The sequence below is a fragment of the Equus caballus genome, chromosome 24 (genome assembly GCF_041296265.1).
Source record: "Equus caballus isolate H_3958 breed thoroughbred chromosome 24, TB-T2T, whole genome shotgun sequence".
Classification (NCBI taxonomy): domain Eukaryota; kingdom Metazoa; phylum Chordata; class Mammalia; order Perissodactyla; family Equidae; genus Equus; species Equus caballus.
The window spans coordinates 56390495-56416801 of record NC_091707.1 but is presented as its reverse complement, the minus strand read 5'-3'; the positions used below and the strand labels follow the sequence as shown (position 1 = coordinate 56416801).

Below are 26307 nucleotides of genomic sequence, written 5' to 3'. Positions count from 1 at the left end.
CATGTTGTAGCATACTGCAAAATTTCTTTCCTTTTTAAGGCCAAACACTATTTCATCATATGGATACACCACATTTTGTTCCATTTATCCCTTGATGGACACTTCGGCTGCCTCTGCTTTTTGGCTACTGTGAATAATGCTATAACACGGGTATACAAATATCTATTTAAATCACTGCTTTTAATTCCTTTGGGTGTATACCCAGAAGCGGAATTGCTGGAACATATGGTAATTCTATGTTTAATTTTCTGAGGAACTGCCATGCTGTTTTCCATAGTGGCAGCATCACTGTACATTCCCACCAGCTGTGCACAAGGATTCCGATTTCTCAACATACTCACCAACACTCGTTATTTTCTGGGGTTTTTTTTTTGACAGTAGCCATCCTAATAGGCAAAAAGTGGTATCTCACTGTGGTTTTTATCTGTATTTTCCTAACAACTAGTGATGTTGAGTATGTTTCCATGTGCTTATTGGCCATTTGTATATCTTCTTTGGAGAAATGTCTATTCAAGTCCTTCACACATTTTTTAATTGGGTTGTTTGTTTTCTTACTGTTGAGTTGCAGGAGTCCTTTTTAAGTTCTGGGTATTAATCCCTTATCAGATAAATGATTTGTAAATATTTTCTCCCATTCCATAGGTTGCCTTTTTCTGTTGATTGCATCCTTTGATGCACAGAAGTTTTAAATTCTGATGTAGCCCAATTTATCCATTTTTACTTTTGTTGCCTATGCTTTTGGTGTCATATCCAAGAAGTCAGTGGCAAATTCAATGTCATGAAGCTTTTCCTCTAAGAGTTTATAGTCTTAGCTCTTCTGTTTAGGTCTTTGACCCATGTTGAGTTAATTTTTGTGTGGGGGGTAAGGTAAGGGACCAAACTTCATTGTTTTGCATGTGGATATCCAGTTTTTCCAGCACCATTTGTTGATAAGACTGTCCTGTCCCCACTGAGTGTTTGGCACCCTTGTTGAAAATCTTTGACCACATATGTGAGGGTTTATTTCTGGGCTCTCTGTTCTACTCTATTGGCCTGTATGTCTGTCTTTACAGCCGATATCAGCCTGTTTTGGTTACTGTAGCTTTGCAGTAAGTTTTGAAATCAGGAAGTGTAAGGCCTCAACTTTGTTCTTCTTTTTGAGATTGCTTTGGCTATCTGGGGTTCCCTTGTGATTCCATGTTTATTTTAGGATGGGTTTTTCTATTTCTGGGAAAAAAACCATCATTAAGATTTTGATAGGGATTGCACTGAATCTGCAGATCACTTTGGGCAATACTGATGTCTTACCACTATCAAGTCTTCCGATCTATAAACAGGAGACGTCTCTCCATTTCCTAGTGTCTTCTTTAGTTCCTTTCAGCAACATTTTGCAGTTTTCACTGTACAAGTCTTTTATCTCCTTGGTTAAATTTATTTCTAAGTTATTTTATTCTTTTTGAGAGCATCACATTTTTATTTATGATTCTAAAATATCAAAAACGGCCTTAATGTCAAAGAGATTATCCCACACAGTGAAATATTACACACCCATCAAAATATCTATAAATTTATAAATAAAAGTATAAGTGAAAAGGGCAGTGTATAATTTTTCAGAAATAGTACAATCAAAAAGAAACACTCCCTCCTCAACAAAATATTGGCAAATTGAATACAGCAATACATTAAAAAGATCATACAGCATGATCAAGTGGGATTCATATCAGGGACACAGAGATGGTTCAACATCTGCAAATCAATCAATGTGATACACCACGTTAACAAAATGAGGAACAAAATCACATTATCATCTCAACAGATGCAGAGAAAGCATTTCACAAGATCCAACATCCATTCATGATAAAAATTCTCAATAAAATGGGTATAGAAGGAAAGTACCTCAACATAATAAAGGCCATATATGACAAACCCACAGCCAACATCCTACTCAATGGGGATAAACTGAACGCCATCCCTCTGAGAACAGGAACAAGACAAGGGTGCCCACTCTCATCACTCTTATTCAACATAGTACTGGAGGTTTTGGCCAGAGTAATTAGGCAAGAGAAAGGAATAAAAGGAATCCAAATAGGCAATGAAGAAGTGAAACTCTTGTTGTTTGCAGACAACATGATCTTACGTATAGAAAATCCTAAGGAATCCATCAGAAAACTACTAGAAATAATCAACAACTACAGCAAAGTTGTAGGATACAGAGTCAACTTACAAAAATCAGTGGTATTTCTATACTCCAATAACAAACTAACAAAACAAGAACTCAAGAATACAATCCCATTTACAATCGCAACAAAAGGAGTAAAATATCTAGGAATGAATTTAACCAAGGAGGTGAAAGACCTATACAAGGAAAACTATAAGACATTACTGAAAGAAATTGACAATAACATAAAGAAATGGAAAGAGATTCCAAGCACATGGATCTGAAGGATAAACATAATTAAAATGTCCATACTACCTAAAGCAATCTACAGATTCAATGCAATCCCAATCAGAATCCCAATAACATTCTTCACAGAAATAGAACAAAGAATCTTACAATTTATACAGGGCAACAAAAGACTCATATAGCTAAAGCAATCCTGAGAATCAACAACAAAGCTGGAGGCATCACAATCCAAGACTTCAAATTATACTACAAAGCTACAGTAATCAAAACAGTATGGTACTGGTACAAAAACAGGCACACACATCACTAGAACAGAACTGAAAGCCCAGAAATAAAATCATACATCTACAGACAGCTAATCTTCAACAAAGGAGCCAAGGACATACAACGGAGAAAGGAAAGTCTCTTCAATAAAAGGTGCTGGGAAAACTGGACAGCCACATGCAAAAGAATGAAAGTTGACCATTATCTTCCACCATATGCAAAAATTACCTCAAAACGGATTAAAGACTTGAAGGTAAGACCTGAAATCATAAAATTTCTGGAAGAAAATACAGGCAGTACACTCACTGACATCAGCCTTAAAAGGATCTTTTCGAATACCATGTCTACTCAGACAAGGGAAACAAAAGGAAAAAGAAACAAGTGGGATTTCATCAGACTAAAGAGCTTCTGCTTCAAGGCAAAGGAAACCAGGATCAGAATGAAAAAACAACCCACTAACTGGGAGGAAATATTTGCAAATCATATATCCAACAAAGGGTTAATCTCCGTAATATATAAAGAACTCATACAAGTGAACTACAAAAAAACAAACAACCCAAACAAAAGATGGGCACAGGATACGAACAGACATTTTTCCAAAGATGATATACAGATGGCCAATAGGCACCTGAAAAAATACTCAACATGACTCATCATCAGGGAAATGCAAATCAAAACTACACTTAGACATCACCTTACACCCATTAGAATAGCTATAATCACCAAGACAAAAAATAACAAATGTTGGAGAGGATGTGGAGAAAAGGGAACCCTCACACAGTGCTGGTGGGAATACAACTTGGTGCAGCCACTATGGGAAACAGTATGGAGATTCCTCAAAAAATTAAAAATAGAAATACCATGTGATCCAGCCGTCCCACTACTGGGTATTTATCCAAAGAACTTGAAATCAACAATACAAAGAGGCTTATGCCCCTCCATGTTCACTGCAGCACTATTCACAATAGCCACGATGCGGAAGCAACCCAAGTGCCCAGTGACTGATGACTGGATGAAGAAGATGTGAGATATACATATATATACAACGGAATACTACTCAGCCAGAAAAAAAGACAAATCGTCCCATTCACAACCACATGGATGAACCTTGAGGGTATTATGTTAAGTGAAATAAGCCAGACAGAGAAAGACAAACACCATATGATTTCACTTATTTGTGGAACATAAACAAACTTATGGACAAAGAGATTACCAGGGGGAAGGGGGGTGGGCACAAGGGGTGAAGGGGCACAGTTATATAGTGTCTGACAAATAATGTACAATTGAAATTTTACAATGTTATGAGCTATTAAGATCACAATAAAAAAAAAAGAAAAAAAAAAAAAAGAAACACTCCCCAAATATCAACACTAGTCACTGTGGAGTGGTATGGCCACAAGTGTTTTTCCTTTCTGAAATTTCTCTATATTTTTCAGTATTGCTAAAATTAGCACATAACACTTTCATGAAAATTAAAAGAAACAACTTTTAAAAAGACATATAGATTAAGTTACAGCAGGGAGACTCCCTCAATGCATGCTGCCTCTTAGGCAGGGGCCAAGGACAGAGAAAGAGCTGTGATAGGAACCCAGGAAGTATGATGCAAAAGATTTATTGTGATGCATAGACGAGATCAAAACATACAAACAAAAATTAGCCTCAATTAGCATGATAAACTGAACCAGCAAATCAGAGGATGTCCACTCCCTGTCTCACAGAGCCAGGTATGGATGGCTTCATTGCCCACTGCCAAGTCTGTCACCCCTGCACCGACTCCACGTGCTCCTCTAAGCTATCAGGGCTCACTGCTCTCCAGAGCACTCTTCACTGACGAAACAAGCGTTCAGCGCAGGCAATGCAGAGGAGGCTCACGATGCAGCCATGCCGACAGCCTGCTCAGGAGGAGGCCACTCGAGTAACCCTGGGGCTGGTTCTTCTTTTCTCACCTGTAAAAGGGGGTACATGTGACCTCCTCACCTCCTCGGTTGTTAGGAGGTGCAAAAGTCAGAGACGGAGAGCACGACCCACTGAGGTGAAGCGGAGAGCTCAGGAGGGAGCAGCCGAGACCAAGGCAGGACCTACCCACACGTGGCTCTAGCCATGACGGGGAAGATGCAGGAAGCATGGACAGTGCTGCACTCCAAGAACAGGGCCTCCACCAGCAGCCTTCCCGAAGATTCCTGGGGCTGCCCTGTGAGGGGGCAGCAGAGCCACCTAAGGGACCTCTGCGTAGACTAACCTCCTCCAGGAAGTCTTTCTCTCCCCTTCCTCCTTCCCTCCCCTGGGCCAGCCCATAGACTGGCAGTGCCTGGCACACCGTGGGTGCTCCATCAAAGTGACTGAATGGATGAATCAAGCAGTAACACCCAATCCTGATCCTATAAAACCCCCTTACTACTCGTTAAACGTCTTCTCTGTGGCACATAACTAAGAGGGATACGTATCCACGTAGATACGAGGGATTCCGCGGTGGCACCCCCACGCCTCTAGCTCTCCTACGACAAGCCCACTGCTCTTCCCTTCCTGCCGCGGCGGCAGCAGCGTGAAGGGCTTGAGCTAAGACTAAACGGCAAAGGTGCCGGGTCTGTCTGCCCACTTTCAGCTCTGGAAGGCGCACTGCACGAAAATGCAGGCTGAGAAAAAGGAATTACTTTTTATTCTCTGGTCCCTCTGTCACTTTCTTTTGGTCTTTATTTAAAAACAAACTGCCTATAAATACATCTCACTGATTTTATTTCTAGGTAGCATTTCGGAATAAAACTTCCAAATTTTCATTTCTAAATTCAGCCAAAGGTTTTATTTTTCATCTCCTCAGGCAATTTTGTAGGCAAATTAAATATGCTCATATTTTAGCGAAGAAGTTTTACAGTTTCTTTCATTAAAAGCAAGTTGTTTTTTTGAACCCAGAGAATTGTAGTGTCCTAACTGCCAGGCACTGACATTGCTCTGGCCAGCACTATTTTAACTGGAAATTATACGAGCATGGGTGATGTATGTTTTGTTGGGTAAGAAACCTAACCTAAAAAATTTGGCTTCACTTACAGTTTAAAATAGACTTTTTCCTTAGGCAGATCAAAGATACCTAGCACTCAGCTGTGTTCAAAGGTTGCCAGGGAGCTCCTGCCTGCCAACAGCAAGGACAAAGGGACGGGTGCTGGCTGCCTGTTCATCTGCGCGAGTCCTGCTGGCAATTAAAGGGGGGACGCGCTGATCCCCAGGAAAGGCCGTGGAGGAGAGTGGAGTCGACGGAGTGAAAGGTACCCTCAGTGCTCTGCTGCCGGGAGAGCTTCTTGCTTTTGTTCTCCCCACGGCTGGGCTGGAAAACCTTTAAAGCCAAAGCGAGTGCTCACACCCTTTCCTCGTCCTGAGCAGGGAGGAAGCCCACACAGAGTAGGCCGAGCACCCGTGATGCATCGAAGCGCTTTCATGTCAACTGTGAGTAACAACCTCCTTTTACAAAGCAGCAGCTGAGGTGGAGGGCGTGGTGAGCCTGGACCGGGTTCTGGCTTCCCCCCGAGGTGACACCAGGGCAATCCTCTGTGAGAAGTGAAGGACCGGGAGAGGACAGGCAGACGGCCCAGAGGGCTTTTCATTCCTTCAGCAAAAGTGTGTTTCCCGGATCCTTGGCAGATACTGGACTGGGCACCAAAAACCGACATGCAAACCACCTCTGCCCTCAGGTGACATTTTAGATCACAGTAACATGTATGGTGAATGAAGTAGTGTATGCAACGTGTCCTGCACCCCAAGTGCCATTGACAGATGAATGGATAAACAAACTGGTACGTCTATACAATGGAGTATTATTCAGCCTTAAAAAGGAAGGAAATCCTGTCACATGCTACAACACGGAAGAACCTTGAGGACATTATGCCAAGTGAATAAGCCAGTCACAAAAGGACAAATCCTGTAAGATTCCGCTTACATGAGGTTTCTAGAGTGGTCAGAATCATCGAGACAGGAAGCAGAGTGGTGGGTGCCGGGGCTGGGGGAGGGCACGGGGAGGATTTTGTTGGGGATGATGGACAGATGGTGGTGATGGGCACACTGCATTATGAATGTACTTAATGCCACTGAACTGCACACTTACGAATGGTCAAAAAGATGAACACTACGCTATGTCTACTTTACTACATTAAAGAAAAAAGGTAAGGCAGGCTTGAGGCAGGAGGCACTGGAGGCGGCAGGACAGCAGGGCATGGTGACTGCCTCTGGGGAAGGCAGAGCACGGAGGAGACCCAGGCCACTGGGGCCTAGAGGGACCAGACAGAGCATGGGACACCAGGAGAGGCTGTGTGTGCGGGAGAGAAGGAGCTGAGTGCAAGGTGCTGGGAGAGCTCCAGGAGAGCTTTGGGAAGGCCTGAAATAAACATTAAGCGTGAGATTATAGCTGCCAGCCGAAACCAAACCCCAGGGTTTTGCCTGCTCTCGCAGAGTATGACGGTCAGAGGCCTGAGACTGACCCCTGCAGTAACAGCCACGTCTGTGGCCTGAAGAGAGGGGACAGGAGGGCCCCTTGGAGGGGCGGGCTGGCTGTGGCTCGAGATGGGACACAGGCTGTCTGACACGGGACCAGCTCTCAGCTAGTCACAGGAGCGGCACTGGTGGTGCTTCTGCTGCCCAGCTGGTGGCAGAGGATAGCCAGGAGGGGTGGGAGCTGGGAAACCATGGGGGACCTGGGTCTGTCGGCTCCCTGAGGACAAGGGCCACCTCTGGTCACCGTCACTGTCCTGAGCATCTCCCCATGCTCTGGACAACCCAGAAGGTCAGTGAATATTTGCTGTGAACTGGCACCTGCCTCACCAAGCTCAGAGCTGTTTCCTCTCATTATAGTGGGCTATCAAGAGGAGACACAGAAATCACAGTGCACGACAGAAGAATGGAGCACAGAAGAAAAGACTGATGAAAGGAGTTTCCCAACCCACCAGAATTAGGAGCAGGTACTTTGGCAACTTCTCACACTCTTTTTTTTTGGTGAGGAAGACTGGCCCTAAGCTAACATCTGTGCCAATCTTCCTCTATTTTGCATATGGGACACTGCCACAGCATGGCTTGATGGAGTGCAGGTCTGTGCCCAGGATCTGAACCCGTGAACCCTGGGCCACTGAAGGGGAGCAAGAGAGCTTAACCACTATGCCACTGGTCCGGGCCCTCACACTTTATTCTTATTATTTTTCAACTGATGGGCAAGAGGCAAAGCTCCTGTAAACAGATGCATAATTCATCTTTAAGCAGTAAAAATGATCCATCTGTATGGCAAAACTTTCAATTGTATCAGAAAATAAATTCTGCTGAATGAAGCCGAAGTATTTATTTTTACAAAAGGAGGGCAAGCAATATAAAATTTTAACTGCTATTTGAAAGCCACTTTTTAAAAATTCATGTAATTCTCTCAACAACAATGTAACAACTTCTTTCCCAAAAGGCCAAATACTCAGGAACGCCTCATTTCTGCTCCAGGGTCTCCAGTTACTGGTTATTAAGTCCCGCAGTGTCCATTAGGACTCTCACGGGCCTCTCCCAGGGCTTTCTTTTCTCAAACAGGAGAACGGCGTCAAGAAACAAAGCCCATGATTAATTTACTCCTCCCATGAGTCACTTAAAAAAATTGGTCTCTTCATTTAACACTTCTACCTCCAGACCAAAAATGTTAAATGAAGGGAAAATTCAGAAAAATCTTTGAATGAACATGGCTTGAAGACCACACGCAGTCTCACTGTTAAATACACAAAAATAGGAGATACTATTTTCCACTTAACAATAGCTAAAGGCTTCACCTGATGCCAGCGCTGGACAGTGCCTCCAGCGCTCCAGGCAAGGCGCACGTGGCGCCCTCTCTGCACAGGGTCTGCAGGGGGTTTTGAAAACATATGGTCTCTGACTTTGTACTTCCTTTCCTTGAATGCCGCTTAGGGAAAGGTCCAAAGACGTGAACAACAATAACAAGAGAAGGTTCACCCTAACGCACAGTCTATGACAGCTGCCACTGGGGGCCACCACAGAATGGAATAAAAAATGGTTGTTTAAAATCCTGCTTCCATCCCCATTAGTCAGGAAGAAGACACATACGCCCACTCGCACCACCACACAGAAGATCTTACTGGAAGTTTCAGTCAACTCAAGAGAAAGATACAAGAGGGATAACAACCAGAAACAGAGAGGCGAGATACCTTATCTGCAGGTAATCTGCTTCGAGACCTGGACACCCAAAGAACAAAGTGAAAAACTGCTGCAAACAACAGGATGACCCAGGAAGCAGGACGTGAAAGACAGAGATGAGCAGCCTTCATAGCAACCACCAACAACTATGCAGGAGACATAATGGCAGAGGAGACCCCATTTACAACAGCAGCGCTAAGAGAATATCTGGGCATAAACAGAAATGTGCAAAACCCACAGGAGGGAAACTCATAAACACCCCTAAGGAAATGAAAGTGGCCTTAAACACAAAGTCGGAGCAGCCTCTTAGCTAAGAGGACGCAAACAACCTAGAGTTGCCAATCCCCCCTGGGTATTTTAAAAATTTGATGGAATCCCAATAAAAACACCAACAGCTTTTTCTGCAATGAAATGAGCCAATTCAAAGTTCCTACTGTTTGTAACCACCAATATTGTTGTTGTGAATTGTTTTAACAGGATATAGCAATAATTATGTCAATGATGTTAGAAATCAAGATTTTCAGTGTAAGACAGAGATAAAACTGAAAAATAAAGAAACAAGTGAAAACACCATAACGATAAGTTGAATTGAAAATACCAATACTGACAAATAAAAATGGCAAGTAGTAGGATATGTTGGAGAATATGAGGAAGCCATTTGGTGTAAACCTAGTTCGGCCTGACCTTGTCTTTCCAAAAGGGCCTGACCGAGGCCGTTGAGCATGCATTGTATATCTGTTTTAGGCATTCCCTATGGCAAGAGCAAAGGCCCTTGAGATAAAGGTGCAACTTCCCTCCCGCTCCCAAGGTTGGCATTTCTTTAAGGATTAAGCATCTTTCCTTAGGCTAGAAACTGATTGCTGCGCTCACCTGTGACTGCCCAGCTCCAGACAATAGACTTGCCTCCTGCTACACCCTCTGAGAGAGCAGACCCACTACCTGCTGTGTCCATCAAGCACTGTGCGACAGGCAATCTTGTGACTATTGTGGGAGGGACATTTCAATCACATGTGAAACGTCCTGTATGGGGGTATATAACCACTCTGTATGCCTCACTTCTTTGGTGCCCTTTCTGCCTTCGGGAAGAAAGGCCCCAGGCCATGGTCCTCAGATTTCAGCTCAGAATAAACTCACCCAAGTTTTCATTTATAGATTGATTATGGATTATTTTCGTCGACAATATGAATGCACAACTAAAAAAAATATATACATATATATATATTTGCTGGCTCCCTCCACTGAAAGCACCTAAAAGCAACATCAGTCCAGCAGCAACAAGCACCCTAGTACCCAAATTTTGGTCTCTAATATCATTCCCCACTGAAAGGAAATCAGGGCTCCTTGAAAAATGGTTGATTCCAAGTCTGGGGGAGGGAAGGTACAAACAAGCCTGGGGGACAGCTTACTGCACCAGAAATCAAGAAATCAAGAAATCAAAAGTAAATGAGGCCATGCCAAAACATACACAGGAGCTACCCGAAAGGGCACCCAATGGTTAAACTTATGCATCTGCACATCAGAAAGAATACCATTTTAGTAGATTAAAACACATCAAAATCAATGAAAAACATGAGTCCGTAATGATATCCAAAAAGGAGAAAGCCAGAAAAAAACGTTAGTTTTCACCATTTGAGCAAAATTGTTAACTAAAAGGCAAAGAATTAAACTTATTCTGACCTTCCAGCAGGAACTATATGTCCAGATAACCAAATACCTCCAGTTGGTAAGAAATATCTCTGCTTTCAGAAGAATGCCAGATTAAATGCTGAAATCTCTGGTGAAACTATTGCCTGGGGCACACATTATCAAGTGGTGTTTAAAGCATTAACATAGAGATAATGGGAACAGATGCTGGCAGGACACCAAAACACACCTTGCAGATTATCACCAGTGCTTTCTGAGGGGCAAAGGGAACCGCCATTGTACGGTTAGGTTCACTTCTTAGGTGAAGAAGGGATGTCTTCACCTAAGGGGATACTTTACAGGACAACCTGGCTAATTTAACAAGTCATTACCCAGAGTTGTGATTTACAGGACCCCCAGACTAGCAGTGACCCCAGGTGTCTGGAAGAAGCAAAAACAAATCCCTGCTGAAGAAGATACTTCGATTCTAGGTTTCAATTTATTCCAACCACTTGAGTACAATGACCAGAATACACTAAAAAATAGTTGGATACACAAGGAAATAAGACATCACGGGCAAAATGTGACAAGCACTTCAGATACTGGTATTATCTGATACAGACTATGAAGCAGCTGTGCTTGGTATACTTAAAGAACTGTCAAGTTTGATGGTGCCTGCAAGGGAATAGGAAAATATTAAGAAAACCACACTGCAGGGGCCAGCCTGGTGGCATAGTAAAGTTTGCATGCTCTGCCTTGGTGGCCCGGGGTTCACAGGGTTGGACCCCAGGTGTGGACTGAGCACCACTCACCAAGCCATGCTGTGGCAGCGTCCCACATAAAATAGAGGAAGATGGGCACAGATGTGAGCTCAGTGACAATCTTCCTCAAGCAAAAAAAGAGGAAGAATGCCAAGAGACGTTAGCTCAGGGCCAATCTTCCCCACACACACACACAAAATCAAAATGCAGACTAAAAACAGAACTTCCATAAATGAAAACAGTATATCTGAAATTAAAAGCCTAACAGATGGGTTAACACATATTAGAGAAACCTAAAGCTTCTCAATGAGATGAGACAAATGGAGAATGATGTTTAACTTTGATAGCAATTTAACAAAGTAATTTCACGTCTACTGAGTAAAATAATCAACAGGCTGTGGCTGTATTTCATCTCTCATTTTTATAGTAATTTATTTTTACTGTATTTTATGAAAGTATTAGTCCATGATAGGTTGAAAATTAAGAAAAAGAAAACTGGTCCTTTACCTTCAGACATTCTGATCAAGAACATAGCATGGTAAGTCACAGTAAGACTGAAAAACACAGATGAAGATTAAAGAAAAATAGTAAATGAAAAGTCCAACACACGTTTGATTAGAGCCAAGGAAAAACAAGAGACTAATGTAGAGATAACGGCTGGAACTTTCCACAGCTGAGGAAATATAACCAACCACAGATTAAAGATGAATCCCAAAAAAGACTGATAAAAAAGAAACCCAAACTTGGACACCTAGCAGCAAAAGCACTGAAAACTCAACGTCACAGTCAAAAATCAGAAAAATGGCCAGAAATCACAAACAATACCTTCCAAAGAATGGCTTTGGCATCTCAATACTAACGGAAGTCAAAAGGCAACAAAAGGCTTATCTTCAGTGTACTGAAGGAACATAACTCAACCTGCAATCAGAACTCAGCCAGTATCTTCCAAGAATGAGGGCAAAGTAAAGACACTTCCTAGATAAACAAACAAACAAAGAATGGGCCACAGAGAGTCTCATTAAAGACAATTCTAAATGATGTGTTCAAACAGAAGGAAAATGATCGCAGATGTGAAGTCTGAGATGCCAAAAGGAATGAAGAATAAAGTGACAAATAAATGGATAAATCTAAATGATCATCAACAATAAAACAGTAATACTGTTACGGAGCACTGCAAAAGGCTGGAACTCGAATATTCAACAATGGAGGCGTCTGAGAAGATGAGAGTAGCAGCACTGCTTTTATTTATTTATCTGTTTATTTTGAGGTATAACTGACAAGAAACATTACATTAGTTTCAGGTGTACGATATAATGATTCGATATTTGTTTATATTGTGAAATTCACCCCAATAAGTCTAGTTAACATCGGTCACCATACATAGTTATGGAATTTTTTTTTCTTGTGATGGGAACTTCTAAGATCTACTCTTAAGAACTTGCCAATACGCAATATAGAATTATTAGCTACAGTCGCCTGCTGCACATGACATCCCCAGGACTGACTTATTATAACTGGAAGTTTGTACCTTTTGAACGCCTCACCCATTTCACTCACCCTCTGTCCCCCCGCCTCTGGCAACCACTTTTTTTTTTAATTAACAGACTTCAATTTTTAGGTTTACAGAAAAATTGAATGTAAAGTAGAGTTCCCATATACCTCCCTGCCCTCCCACAGTTTCCCCTATTACTAACATCTTGCATTAATGTGGTACATTTGTTACAACTTATGAACAAACATTGATACATTATCATTAACTAAAGACCACAGTTTACATTACGGTTTACTCTTTGTATTGTACATTCTATGGGTTTTGATGAACGCAAAATGCCATGTATTCACCATTATGGTATCTTACAGAATCGTTTCTCTGTCCTAAAAATCTCCTGTGCTCCATCTATTCCTCTCTCCCTCCTCTCAAGCCCTGGTAACTACGATCTTTTTACTGTCTCCATCGTTTGGCCTTTTCCAGAGTGTCACATAGTGAGAAGCATACTCAGATCGGCTCCTTTCATTTAGTAACATGCAGCCCAGGTTCCTCTACGTCTTTTGATGGCCCAGAAGCTCATTTCTTTTCATTGCTGAATATTATTCCATTGTCTGGATGTATCACAGTTTGTTTATTCATTCACTTACTGAAGGACACCCTGGTTGCTTCCAAGTTCCGGCAATTATGAAAAAAGTGTGGCATGGTTTTTTAAATCTCTCCAAATTCTTGCATAAAATCATACAGAGCAACTAAGATGGCAAAACCAAAAGCACATGGCCAACATCTCTGACAAAATTAGGAGAAAATGTGTCCCCACTGACATGTGAGCGTATGGGGATAGACCACCAGCAGCCACAACACCTGCGTGCTGTCAGTGTCTGTGAGGAAGACGGCAGGGAGAAGCAAGAGACGTCCTACGGACCTGAGAGCTCAAACAACCAGGTGGGAAGCAGTCAGAGAGCTGGGTGAGCCCATATGAGAACAGCAGCTGAAAACAGAAGGGGTCTGGACCCTCCAGTGGGTGAGAGCAAAGAGTCCACAGTCAAGTCTGAAGGGCCCTGGGAACCCTGAAAACTCAGTAGTCAAAGATCCCTTCCAGAACTAGGCCACACTGGGGAGAAGCTGTTGGGAAGAGAATCCAAATAGAACAGCAGTACAGGAAATGGAAAAAACAGATCCAGACAGAAGCGGGGCAAGACAAGTGAATCAGGGCAGTCAGAAAGGAAGCTGTGGGGCTGGCCTGGTGGCAGAGTGGTTAACTTCATGCACTCTGCTTCAGCGGCTCGGGGTTCACCAGTTTGGATCCTGAGTGCAGACATACACACTGCTCATTAAGCCATGCTGTGGCAGCATCCTACATAGAAGAACTAGAAGGACTTACATCTAGGATATACAGCTATGTACTGGGGCTTTGGTTAGGGGCAAAAAAAAGAGGAAGACTGGCAACAGATGTTAGCTCAGGGCCAATCTTCCTTACCAAAAAAGAAAGGGGGCGGGAGGTGCCATATTTTTGAAAATTTCACAAAAATAATTGAAGCTAGAGCTCTAGAGCCAAGTTCTTCTTCTCTAACTTCACACACACTTGAGCAACAGGAGGGATCAAAGTCAAGTCTCGCACAGTTATTAAAGGAAAAAGAGACCAGGGAACAGAATGACATCTCTGCAGACAGTCAAAGCACGCCAGAAAGACATCCCACAAAGGACATTAAAAACCACAGCCAAATGCTTCAAGATGAGTCAAAAGACATTAAAGGAATAATATAATGTGTGAAAGGACTACATAAATCTTTAATAGGAAAACTCAGAAATAGGTAATAACTCTGTAAAGAACTAAAAATAAAAGAAAAATAATTTCAGAAATGAAGATTAACTGGAAGGAACACAAGAGCAAATAAGCACAACATAAAATGCCTCACAAGGAACAGTACAGTCAGGCACCCTTAATGATGGGGATACGTTTTGAGAAATGTGCTGTTAGGCAATTTCATGGTTGTGCAAACATCACCGAGTGTACTTTCACACACCTAGGCTCTTGTTACTAATGTTATGGGACCACCGCTGTGTACGTGGTCTGCTGCTGACCAAGACATCGTTACGTGGAGCACGACTGTACAGGAAAAGGAGAAAAAAATTTAAATAAAAAAGAAATGAAAAGGACAGAGAAAGAAACAACAAATATAAAAAGAGGCAAAGAGAAAATTCAGTATTTATATAATGGGAGTCTTCAAAGGAGAAAACTACAGGGAACAGAACAAATCCTCAAAATAATAATCCAAGAAAAAAGAGACTTGGTACTACATACTGAAAGACCATAACACGTATGCAGGAAAATCAACCCAGATTGATATATACTGAAATTACTGGATTTTAAAGAAAAAAAACTACTTAGGCATCACAGCAAACAGACCAAGTAACTTGTAAGGGAAAGAAAATTAAACCAACATCAGACTCTTACACCAATGTTGTTTCTTTTTTTAAAGATGATTTTTTTTTTCCTTTTTCTCCCCAAAGCTCCCTGGTACATAGTTGTATATATTTTAGTTGTGGGTCCTTCTAGTTGTGGCACGTGGGACGCTGCCTCAGCGTGGTTTGATGAGCAGTGCCATGTCCGCGCCCAGGATTCGAACCAACGCAACACTGGGCTGCCTGCAGCAGAGCACGCGAACTTAACCACTCGGCCACGGGGCCAGCCTGTTTTTTTTTTTTTGAGGAAGATTAGCCCTGAGCTAACATCTGTGCCCATCTTCCTCTATTTTATAAGTGGGATGCCGCCACAGCACGGCTTGATAAGCAGTGCATAGGTCCACACCTGGGATCTGAACCAGCAAACCCCAGGCAGCTGAAGTGGAGTGTGCAAACTTAATTGCTATGCCACTGGGCTGGCCCCAGCAATGCTTTTTATAACAGAAGGAAATGGAGTAACATCCTTAAGATACTTATGTAAAGAAAACACACGCCAAGGATTTTCTATCCGGACAAACAGTCTCTGAAGTTTGAAGTAGAAATCTACTAGTGGGCAAGGTTCAAAAGACCAAAATCCCAGAGGGAGTGTCGGCATGAAGACGGGTGAGGAGCTCACACTGTGTTTACATGGGGATCTAGGTGTAACGAGGAAAGTGAGAGGAGAAGACAGTTTGTGACGGCCGTGTGCTCCAACGAGGGAGAGCGCAAAACTATAAAAAAGGTGAGGCAGAAGAAAATGAGAAAACGCAAAGAATTTTAATCTTTCGATCATCATTTTGGTCACAGTGTTACTATTATTCTTCTGAGAATATACTGTGGGATAAAGTAAATGAATAATTGTCTGATATTTAAGTTCTATTCTCCCTGATGTCCTTGAGAAACAGAAATCTTGGTGCGACAAAAAGGAGATGCAGGACAGAAGCAGCTAAATAAACGCCTCAGAAACCTCAATCTGAGCGGAAAGGAGCAGTAGAATTCCTGACGTGCTGTATTTTCTGGTTTGGTCCACTAAACAGGCCTGTAAACAATGACCATCCCAACAAGAACCCTAGCACCAGACTGTGGTCTTGAAATACATTCCCCACCGAAAGAAGCCAGGACTTCTTAGAGAAACAGCGGATTCTAAAACTAATTTGGAAATGAAAAGAGCCAAGGCAATTTTTAAGAAAAAGCTGAAGGACGTACACTACCAGATATCAAGACCTACTAGCATGTTGCAGTGTCGTATGGACGTGAGATGAGACAAAATAAGGGAAGAATATAGTGCCCAGGAACGGATCCACACAGTGATGGTACTTTACTGATGATAGAGACAGCACTGCAGTGAGCGAAGGAGGATTCTTTCAACACAAGGCACCACGCCAAACGGAGAGCCCCAGGGCAGAAACGAAATCTTGACCTCTAACATCACAGCAGATAAAGAAATCAATTTCACATGGATTGCAAGCTAAATGTCCAAGGTAAAATAACGTTTTAGAGAAAAAAGACATAGGCTAACATCTTCATTACTTCGTGGAAGGCAAGGATTTATTAAACAGGACATACAAAGGACTCTCAAAGTGCTAATGTCTTTGAGAGAGAAAACTCAAGATACAGACTAGAAGAAAATTTGCAATTCCTATATCTGAACTCCTACAAATCTGTTTTTTTTTTAACTGTTACAACCCAATAGAAAGACGGGCCCAAAGACTTAAACTGGCACTTCACAAAAGAACATATCCAAATAGCTGATAAACCTACGAACAGGTGCCCAGCTCATCCATCATCAATTACCTATAAACTGAACCACCTCAGCAGAAGGGCCAAAATGAACAAGAAAAACTATAGTGGAAAAAGGTATCTGTAACACACGTATAACCAACAAAGAGTTCATATCCAGAATAAACACTCTTTAAAAAAATTAAGATGATGTCAGGCAGCCCAAAGAAAAACGGCCAATAACATTTTAAAAGGTACCTGACCTCATCATAGAAATGCAAATTAAAAAAATGAGATAGTGTGGTACTGGCATAAAGTAGGCATGTATATTGATGGAATAAAATTGAGAGTCCAGAAATTAATCTTTACCTTTACAGTCAATTGGTTTTTGAGAAGGGTGCCAGGGCAACTCCATGGGGAAAAATAGCTCTTGCAACAAATGGTGCTGAGACACCTGGATATCCACATGCAAAAAGATGAATTTTAGACTTCTATCTCACATTATACGCAAAATTAACTTGAAGTAGATCTTAGGCCTAAATATAAGAGTTAAAACTATAATACTTCTAGAGAAAACACAGGAAAAAAACCTTTGTGACCTTGGGTTAAGCAAAGAGTTCTGAGATACAACACCAAAAGCAAAATCTTTAAGAAACACATAAAATGAACTTCATCAAAATTCAAACTTTTGGGCTTCAAAGACACCAGTAAGAGGATAAAAAGACAAGACACAAACAGGGAGAAAATATTTGCAAATCACGTATCTGATAAAGGACTCCTATCCAGATTACATAAAGATAAAGAATCGTTATAATTCAGTAATAAGACAGCCAATTAAAAATAGGCAAAAGGTTTGAACAGACATTTCATCAAAGAAGGTATACAAACGGCTAACAGATACACGAAAAGACGCTTAACATCTGAAGTCATTAGGGAAATGCAAATCAAACCGTAAGGAGATACCACTACACACCCACAAGAAAGGCTATAATCAAAAAGACAGACAATAACAAGTATTGGCAAGAACGCTGACACACTGGAACTATCAGACGCTGCTGGTAGGAATGTAAAATGGTGTAATGGCTTTGGAAAATAGTTTGGCAGTTTCTTAAAAAGCTAAACATAACCTTACCATCCAAGCCAGCAATTCCACTTCTAGGTATCTACCCAAGAGAGATGAAAATACACGTTCAAGCAAAGACTCGTATGTGAATGTTGATAGCAGCATTATTCACAGCAGCCAAAAGACAACTCAAATGTCCACCAGTTGGTCAACGGATAAAGAAAATGTGGTATATGCATCTCATAGAATATTATTCAGCATTAAAAAGAAACAAACTACTCAACGTGGATGAACCTCAAAACATTATACTAAGTGAAAGAGACAGATGTAAAAGACTACATATTGCACGATTTCATTTATATGATATGTCCAGAAAAGGCACATCGAGAGACAGAGAGCAGACCAGTGGTTGCCTGGAGCTGCGGATGGGAGTGGGGACTGACAGCAAACAGGCACAAGGTAACTTTCTAGGGGGGTCATGGACATATTTCAAAACCGGACTGTGGTGATGGTTGCACAACTCTACACATTTACTAAAATAATTAAAATTTCCAATTACAGTGAGTGAATTTTACAGTACGTAAATTATGCCTCAATAAAACTCTAAAAAAAGGTATGATTTGAAAAAGAGAAGAAAGAAAATCTATGGATGAAGCTGGAGTTATACTCAGAGGAATACACAGCTTTAAATTCTTTTATTATTAAAAACAAACTAAAAAGAAGTGAACTTTGTATACAACTTAATAAATGAGGTAAAGAATACAACAGATGAGTAATTAAAGATAGAAGTAGAAATTAACGATACTGAAAACAAAATAATCAAAGGAATAAACGAGCTCACAGGGAGACATCACTACCACAGATGTGGAAGAAATTAAAAGACTGATTAAAGAACATAATGTACAAGTTAATACATGACCTACCCTTACTTGACCCAACATGGAAGGAATCTACAGATTTATCACTGAGGAAAGCACCAGGCCCAGCTGAGTTCTCAGTCAACCTTGTAACCCTCTGTCATGACTTTGAGATTTGATTTTTGCTGAAACCTGAGTGCGTCTTACAATCCCTGCCAGCAGACGGCAGCGTGAGAGCGGCGTAAAAACCTACAGACCACCCTCACGAAAGAGCGCAAAGGGCATCTTAGATTTGATAAAATACAGTAGAACAAAAAAAGGGAAGAAAACTATAGACCAGCTTCATGTAGTAAATACAGAAGCAAAGACTCTAACAAATATCAGCAAACTGAACCCACTACTGTGTAAAAGTCACATTTGCAACCATATTGAGGTTTAGCCCAGTAATGCAAGGGTAGTTCAAAACCAGAAAATCTATCAACACAGCAATTATTATATTAACATCTTAAGGAGAAAAATCATATGGCATCTCATAAAAGTCAGCAGTAGTGCACGAGCGCGGCACCAACCAGCCAGGATGGGAGGCAGGAAGAGCTGTGAGGAGGAGGACCAGGGAACATCGGCAGCAGGGCAAAGGCGAGCTATCAGAACCAAGAGCCGTTTTCACATCAAACAAGGAAATGCTGAGGCCTTCACCAAAATGGGAGAAAGCAGGGGGCCTGTTCTCCCCTGTTATCTATGTTTTATTGGTTCCAGCTAACAAAATGAAAATAACTAGTATATGCTGGTATAAATATTGGAAGAGAGAGAAAAGTTTCTAATTACAAATGACAAGACTATATATGCAGACTCTAGTAAAAAAAATTACTAAGGTTAATAAGGAAATTTGGTAAGGTGACAGACTAATATTAAAAAATCAGCAGTTTTTCATTAGATTAGCAAGAACTAATTAGAAGCAGAAATGGAAAAAATATAACCCAGTCATAAGAGTAACAAAAACTATAAAGCACTTAGGAATAAATTTAATGCAAAGGAAAATCATAAAATCTTATAAAAAGTCAGAAAACAACACCCAGAAAAGTGGAGAAGATTTACTATCTTCCTAGAAGGGAAAAGAGTCTCATAAAAGTATCAATCTTCCCCAAATTAACACATCTTTAACGTAATTCCAATCAATTCCTATTTTTCCTCAACTACACAAAATTATTTGAACATATATACAGAAGAACTAATGTTTTAGAATAGCCAAGAAAGATTTATCAAACAAGACCAGTGAGGGGCATGGCTTGACCAGTGTGAAATTCTCCTGGATATGCAGATGCACAACAGAGAATTGATCCTGGGAACAGTGGAAGGGCCAGCTCTGCGTGGTGCACGGAGGGCGGGGCACATCCCCTAAGGGGCAGGAGCCAAGCTCCAGCTGTGATGGGTATTAGGTAGGGACAGGGCTGGACTGTGAAGGCTCAGGAATGGTTATAGGAAACCTTTTCCAGCCCAGACATCCCAAGTATTCCGGCTGAACCTCCGGGGGTACTGGCAGGGGGAGTGATGTGTGTGTGTTCCTCTCCCCACTCACTGTCTGTCTCCTACCATTGGAATAGGATGTTGGCTCCAGCAGAGCAGGCCCTTGGTTTTGTTTAATGCTGTACCCCCAGTAGCTAGAACAGGGCCTGGTTTGTAGGTGCTCAACACAATATCTGATGAACGAAGGAGTAGCACCAGAAAGGCATGGACCATTAGGCAGGGGAAGACTCCTCAAAAACGACTTAGTATGCACATTACCTGCCACAAAGCTGAACCAAATAGAAGCCAGACACAAGTCCTGTACAGTGCAGTGAGCAGAGAGCCTGGATTCCCAGCAAGCAAGGGGCAGGAAACGCATCCATGATCTGTAAGTCCCTCCCTTCATCCACCCTTCCACCCATCCCTCCTGCTCTCCATCACTCCTTCCCCCGAACATCTGGCCCTTCTGCACTGAGTTCCTGCTATCTGTCCTGCAGTGTGGAAGGCACTGGAATACACCTGTAAAGACGATCAACTTTCTGCTCTGAGTTTATATGAGATGGAAATTAATTGTAAAAGACCCACTGTTGTGGGGGCCAGCCCCATGGCCGAGTGGGTAAAGTTCCATGCACTCCGCTTCGGCAGCCGGGGGTTCACAGGTTTGGATCCCGGGTGCAGACCTACTCCACTCATCAGCCACGCTGTGGAGGCATCCCACATACAAAGTAGAGGAAGACTGGTACAGATGCTAGTTTAGGGCTAATCTTCCTCAAGCAAAAAAAGAGCAGGAGAGGCAAAGGATGTTAGCTCAGGGCGAATCTTCCTCAAAAAAAAAAAAAAAGACCCACTGTTATGAATTTAACATATGAAAAATGTCTGATGTTTTAATACACTAGTCTTATGTTTTAGTAAATAAAAGGTCTTCAGAGGTTCACATTTGACTTCGGGGTCCTTACCCTACTTTCCTTGATAAGGTTTTACGTACTTCAACCTCAAAATCTCCTAGGGGAGCACTTTTAGGGACTGAACACCCCCAGATAGAAAGGGCCGACTACGCCATTTCGGTGGAAATTGGAATCAAAGAGTACTGTTCCCTGACTAATCTCAAATAGGAAAGCCCTGGGTAGAGGTAATCCCCATGTGACTCACAGGGAGAAAGCCCACAGGGGACTCTGGTTACAGTGCTCACTCCAAGAGCAGAAAACAGAGAGGCTCTAGCACACTTTCACAATTACTCCACTTGTAGTAACTCCTTTCTCAATTGCTAAATTCTAAGACAAATGAAAGAGAAGAATTATTGAAAAGAAAAACTGGCTAGCTTAATTACAATTAACATGAAAACATTTAAAGTCTTTCCTCTTTTTTTTAAAGTGTATTACATCTATAATACATTCCCGATTATACTTTTATCTTAAATAGCTCTGGAATTTGAAATATTAGTTGGGTAAACAAGTTAGAGGCATCCAGTCTAAAGAAACTCAATAAAGAAGAAAAGATGACCCCACGGAACATAAACAGAGCAGAGGCATGAGAAGCCAGCAAACTACCAAACGGTGCTACTTCCCCTAAAAGGGAAAACTTCAACTTCTACAAGACAAACAGTAAAAATTACCTTTTAAAGATGGTAGCTTTTGAAGTTCTCTATTATTGCTGACACTAAACCTGGAAGAATTCTGCCGCTTGTCTTTCTTCACTATGGGCTGAGGGACTGGCACTTTTATTTTACTAGATACTGTAGACGGGACAGCAGCAAGGCTGTTTTTCCTGCTGGAAATCTGTTTCCAAAATAAAAACAAAAACAAATGAATATGTCAAACGGTTACATTTTATAGCACAATTAGAATATGGGAAAATACATATAAAAGTTTTACTCTGTGAGAGTCTCTTCCGCTCTGCCGTGAACAACGTAATTCCTGACGGTCGCTCAGCCCGAGGCTACAACCCACCGCCAGTAATGTCAGATTTCGAGAGTCACATCCTTACCTAATTCTCACATCCTCCTTCAAACTCTTGACTTCCTAACATTTACCACATAGATGGACATATATACAGGCTGATGACAATGACCCTCCAAAGACGCCCACATCCTACTCCCTGGAACCTGGGAATGTGTTTCCTTACTTGGCAAGGGACTTTGCAGAAGTGATGAGGTTAAGGATCCTGGGATGGCAGATGATCCTGGCTTATCAGGTTGCACCCCCTGTTATCATACAGGTCTTTATGAGACAAGAAAAGGCAATGAAACCACAAAGCAGAGATCAGAGAGTCAGAGAGAGAGACTGGAAGACGCTATGCCGCTGGCTTTAGACACAGGGGCAATGAGCTAAGGAGTGCAGGCAGCCCCTAGAAGCTGGAAAAGGCAAGGAAATGGATTATCCTCTAGAGCTTCCAGAAGGAACTAGCCCTGCCAGTGCCCTAATTCCAGCTTCAGCCTTCTGACCTCCAGAACAGTTTGTGTTTTTTTACGCCACCAAGTTTGTGGTCATTTGTACAGCAGCAGTAGGAAACTAATAAAGCTGAAGAACTTACAAATGACAGCTGTCCCTGCTAGCTCACCACTCAGCCCTCAAAAATCAGTAAAGGCTACATAACAGCACTTTCTCCTTGCACCTCAGGAAATGCTCTTCTTTCTCGCTTCTCTCTCCTTGCATTCATCTCCAGGTTCCAGATTTAGTGTGCTCATCTCCAGACTGCATCACAACCGCTGGCCATCCAACAACATGCAGGCACTTGCAAGGTGAGGAAGAAGAGCAGATACTCAAGCAGAAGAGGATGTGGGTTGAGGGCACACGCAGCACAGCGGGGGTAGGGGGTGGGGGCGGCCGTCCCAGGCCGTACAGGCCTGAGGGGACGAGCTGGGAGCCCCGTGGAGCTCAGCTGTGCTCAGCCCTCTGCAGTGACGGCTGACAGCTGCAGCGGTGACTGCTGACTGTCAAGATTCTTCATGCAGCGTCCTCACTCCTCCCACCCGCTCCAGTCTGCCCAAAGAAATGGAGTCTGTATCCACACACACACTCTTTTCAAAAGCCTATCCAACTTGTGCTGGAAACACAAACCCGCCAAGCCTTCTCTAACCACGCAGGAGGGCCAAGGAGAGCAGGACACAGCGACTCAAGCACCAACTATTTGCTCTCATCCTTGAATGGAATTTTCACTAAGAAGTAAGAGCTGCTTTACTTTTTAATTAGGTGCTTAAGAATCCTTGGGGTTTTCCAAGATGCCACACTGACTGCACGCAGATGGAATTCTGAAGCAGGAGGGAGGATCTGGGTTCCCTTTTCTCCCAAATCTGTAGCTTATTCCTCAAAACGTGCTTTCTTGGGCCTTGACCCTGACATTTGTCATTCTTTCCACCTGATTGTGAAAGCATGGGTCTTTCTTCCTTAAAACCCTGTCCATAACTCTCCTCCACGGGATTCCCCAAGTTCAGAGTTTTCTGCTCGGCTTCCTCTAGATGCCCCGAGAAAACCCCAGGATTTACTCCAGTCTCAAATAGCAACTCCAAGAAGATGCACTTGTTTTAAAAGTTAGGTTGTATACACATGTGTCTAGTAGACTGAAGTTTACAACTCCTTTTCAGTTTTCTATGATGCCGAATCCAGCGCTATGCACACTTCACCTTGAGCAACTGGGTACATACATGAACAAAACCAGCTGTACTGCTGCTCCCACCCCTACAGGAGAAGGGACTGTACATCCCAGGCAACAAAGCATCTAACACTACGATTGGGTGATCTGGCAAACTCATAAAACAAAGTCAAGTCCATGAGTGACGACAGCCCACTGTAGGGAGACACATTAAGGTGAGGCTTCTTATGGCTGAGAAAACAAAAAGTTACACCTGAGACCTGCTGACTCCATGCCACCGAGGTCTCCTCTCCTGTGGGTCCTGCTGGCGTCCCTCCAGAGCACTGTCCTTGGGTCAGGCAGGGAGCTTCTAGAAAAGAAGACCTGGTCCCATCACCCCAGGCTAATTCAACCCGGTGACTTTCCAGGGCTCACAGCCTTCTAGTTTAAGGGTGGTCTACAAAGCCCCCAGGCTCTGGTCACAGACGTCCTCCCTCCCATGGGGCCTGGCAGCCTCTAGCCCTGCTCCGCTGGCCCCCCACTCCCCGTATGTAGAGCAAGGCCTTCACCACACCGCTGTCAGCTCCCATGTCCTGTCACGTGCTCCCTCAGCCCCATGCTTCTCTTCTGTAACTGTCACAACTGTAATTTTATGTTCACATATCCACATGAGACACAGGAGACTGAGGAACCTGCGAGGTCAGCAAGGCCTCTCTGAGGACGGTGGGAAGACCTACAGGAGAGAAGTGGGGTATGTGCGTGTCTGCAGGGGGCCGTGTCCAGGCAGGCGTCACTGAAAGCCCAAGGGGCTCAGCGTGGCTGCAGGCCGCAGTAAAGAGAGGAAGGCCGGAACCCTGGAAGGCTGGAGCGGCACCAGGTGCCCAGAGCCAACTAGCCCAGGTTCAAGAGTCTGACCTTTCTCCGAAGGGCAACTGGAGGCCAGTGGAAGGGCTGAGCAGGGCACCGACATAAACAGGTCTTCCTTTTCAACAGGCCCCTCAGGCTCCAGTGTGGACTACGGATTGGAGTGAGGGGAGAATGGACGCCAAAGGATCCATAGGAAGGCCCTTCTAGTTGTCTGGACAAGAGATGAAGACGCTGGCCTGGACCAGGACAGTGGCAGGTAGACAGACAATTGGATACCTGGGGTGAAGTCCAGAGTGCTGGCTGACAGAGCCGCTCTGTGGGATGAGAACTCCCGGACTCGGGCTTACGCAGTTAGGCGGATGGTGGACAAGTCACCAAGATGGGAAAGAATAATGGGGAGGACTAAGTTCAACTGTGAATTTGCTGAGTCTGAGGTACTGATACGGCAATTCCAATACGTACAAGATGAGGAGTTTGAACTGCCTCCTCTCCCACTTCCTCCAGAATGACGCTGCTCTCCTCCCTTTGCTCCCCTAATCAACAGCTAACGTGCCCTTTCTTCATTTTCCTGGTTACCATCTGTCCCGCCCCGCCCTGAAGACAGTAAGGCTGGTGAGTGACCTGTCTTCCTCTGCCTTCTTTGCCCAGGTCCCAGAGCCTGGAACAGTCCGGCTGCCACACAGCTGGTGCTCAGGAAACGCTCGTCTGATTTGAGATGAGAATTTGTAAGTCAACGTATCTCAGTGGCAACTGAAGTCACAGGACGAAGGCACTGTCTAGTAGAAGCACGTAAAGCGGGGAGAGAGGCGGCGAAGGAGGAGGTATCCAGGGGCTCAGGAGAAACAGCCAGAGAAGCAGGACGAAGATCAGGGCTCTGTGTGCCATCACGGAGGCTAACGGAAGAAAGTCTTTCAGGAAGGAAGGAGGGTCAACCCTGTCAAATGCCACTAAAAGCCACATTCTGCTGGATTTGGGAACATGGAGGTGTGGAGGCTGGTGAGGTCAGTACGTGGAGTGGCGTCGGGAGAAGCTCTTGAAGCTGAGGCTGAAGTAGGAAGACCCAAGTATCCACAGCACCTTCGAAAAATGGAGTTGGGAAGAAAGAAGGGCCATGGGAACCGGGGGCAACAGGGTCAGAGGAGGGGTCTCTGATTGTTTGGGAGACGGGTTTGAACATGCTCACTGCTGACAGGGGAGCCACAGAGGAAGGAAGGATGGGTCTGACAGGATAGGACCGCTCTCAGTCTGACGGCTTTGTTTGTGCGCACGCGCTTATGTGTGTGTGAAGACACTATGAGGTCACCTGTCAAGAAGCACTCTGGAGGGAGGTGAGGAGGACCTGGAGAAATGGAGACATTCTGAACACATTTTTCTCCTCAGCTCCAAACATCAGCGGCCAACAGGACATATAATGGTTAGAGCCCAAAAGGGGCAGTGCCCACAGAGAATTCTCCACGGGTGCTCTGACAGTCCCCGTGACTCCCCAACTCACCCCCAGCCAGGCACTGGGAGCGACAGAAGTGGCCCCATGCGAAGCTGTACCTTGGTGGGGAGGCAGAGCGGAGTGGAACACTCGGAGTGGCTGTTACACCACCGCATCAGTCCTCCAG

The 26307-nt window shown here is 43.4% G+C and overlaps 1 protein-coding gene and 1 long non-coding RNA gene across 6 annotated transcripts in view; one reads left to right on the top strand and one right to left on the bottom strand.

Annotated features, from left to right (window-relative positions):
* PPP2R5C (protein phosphatase 2 regulatory subunit B'gamma) overlaps positions 1-26307 on the bottom strand; it is a 140457-nt gene that overhangs the window by 99784 nt on the left and 14366 nt on the right. For 3 of the 5 annotated variants that reach the window (XM_023628403.2, XM_023628405.2, XM_023628404.2), the window contains exon 3: positions 21876-22038. The exons of the other annotated variants lie outside the window; for them this stretch is intronic. In XM_023628403.2, the coding sequence (XP_023484171.1) occupies positions 21876-22038 (163 nt within the window). The remainder of the gene's footprint in view (positions 1-21875; positions 22039-26307) is intronic. 5 annotated transcript variants of the gene reach the window in all.
* On the top strand, positions 6328-9951 carry LOC102147448 (uncharacterized). The gene is made up of 3 exons (XR_011432022.1): positions 6328-6556; positions 7481-7587; positions 8561-9951. It is a non-coding gene; the product is annotated as an uncharacterized lncRNA (long non-coding RNA).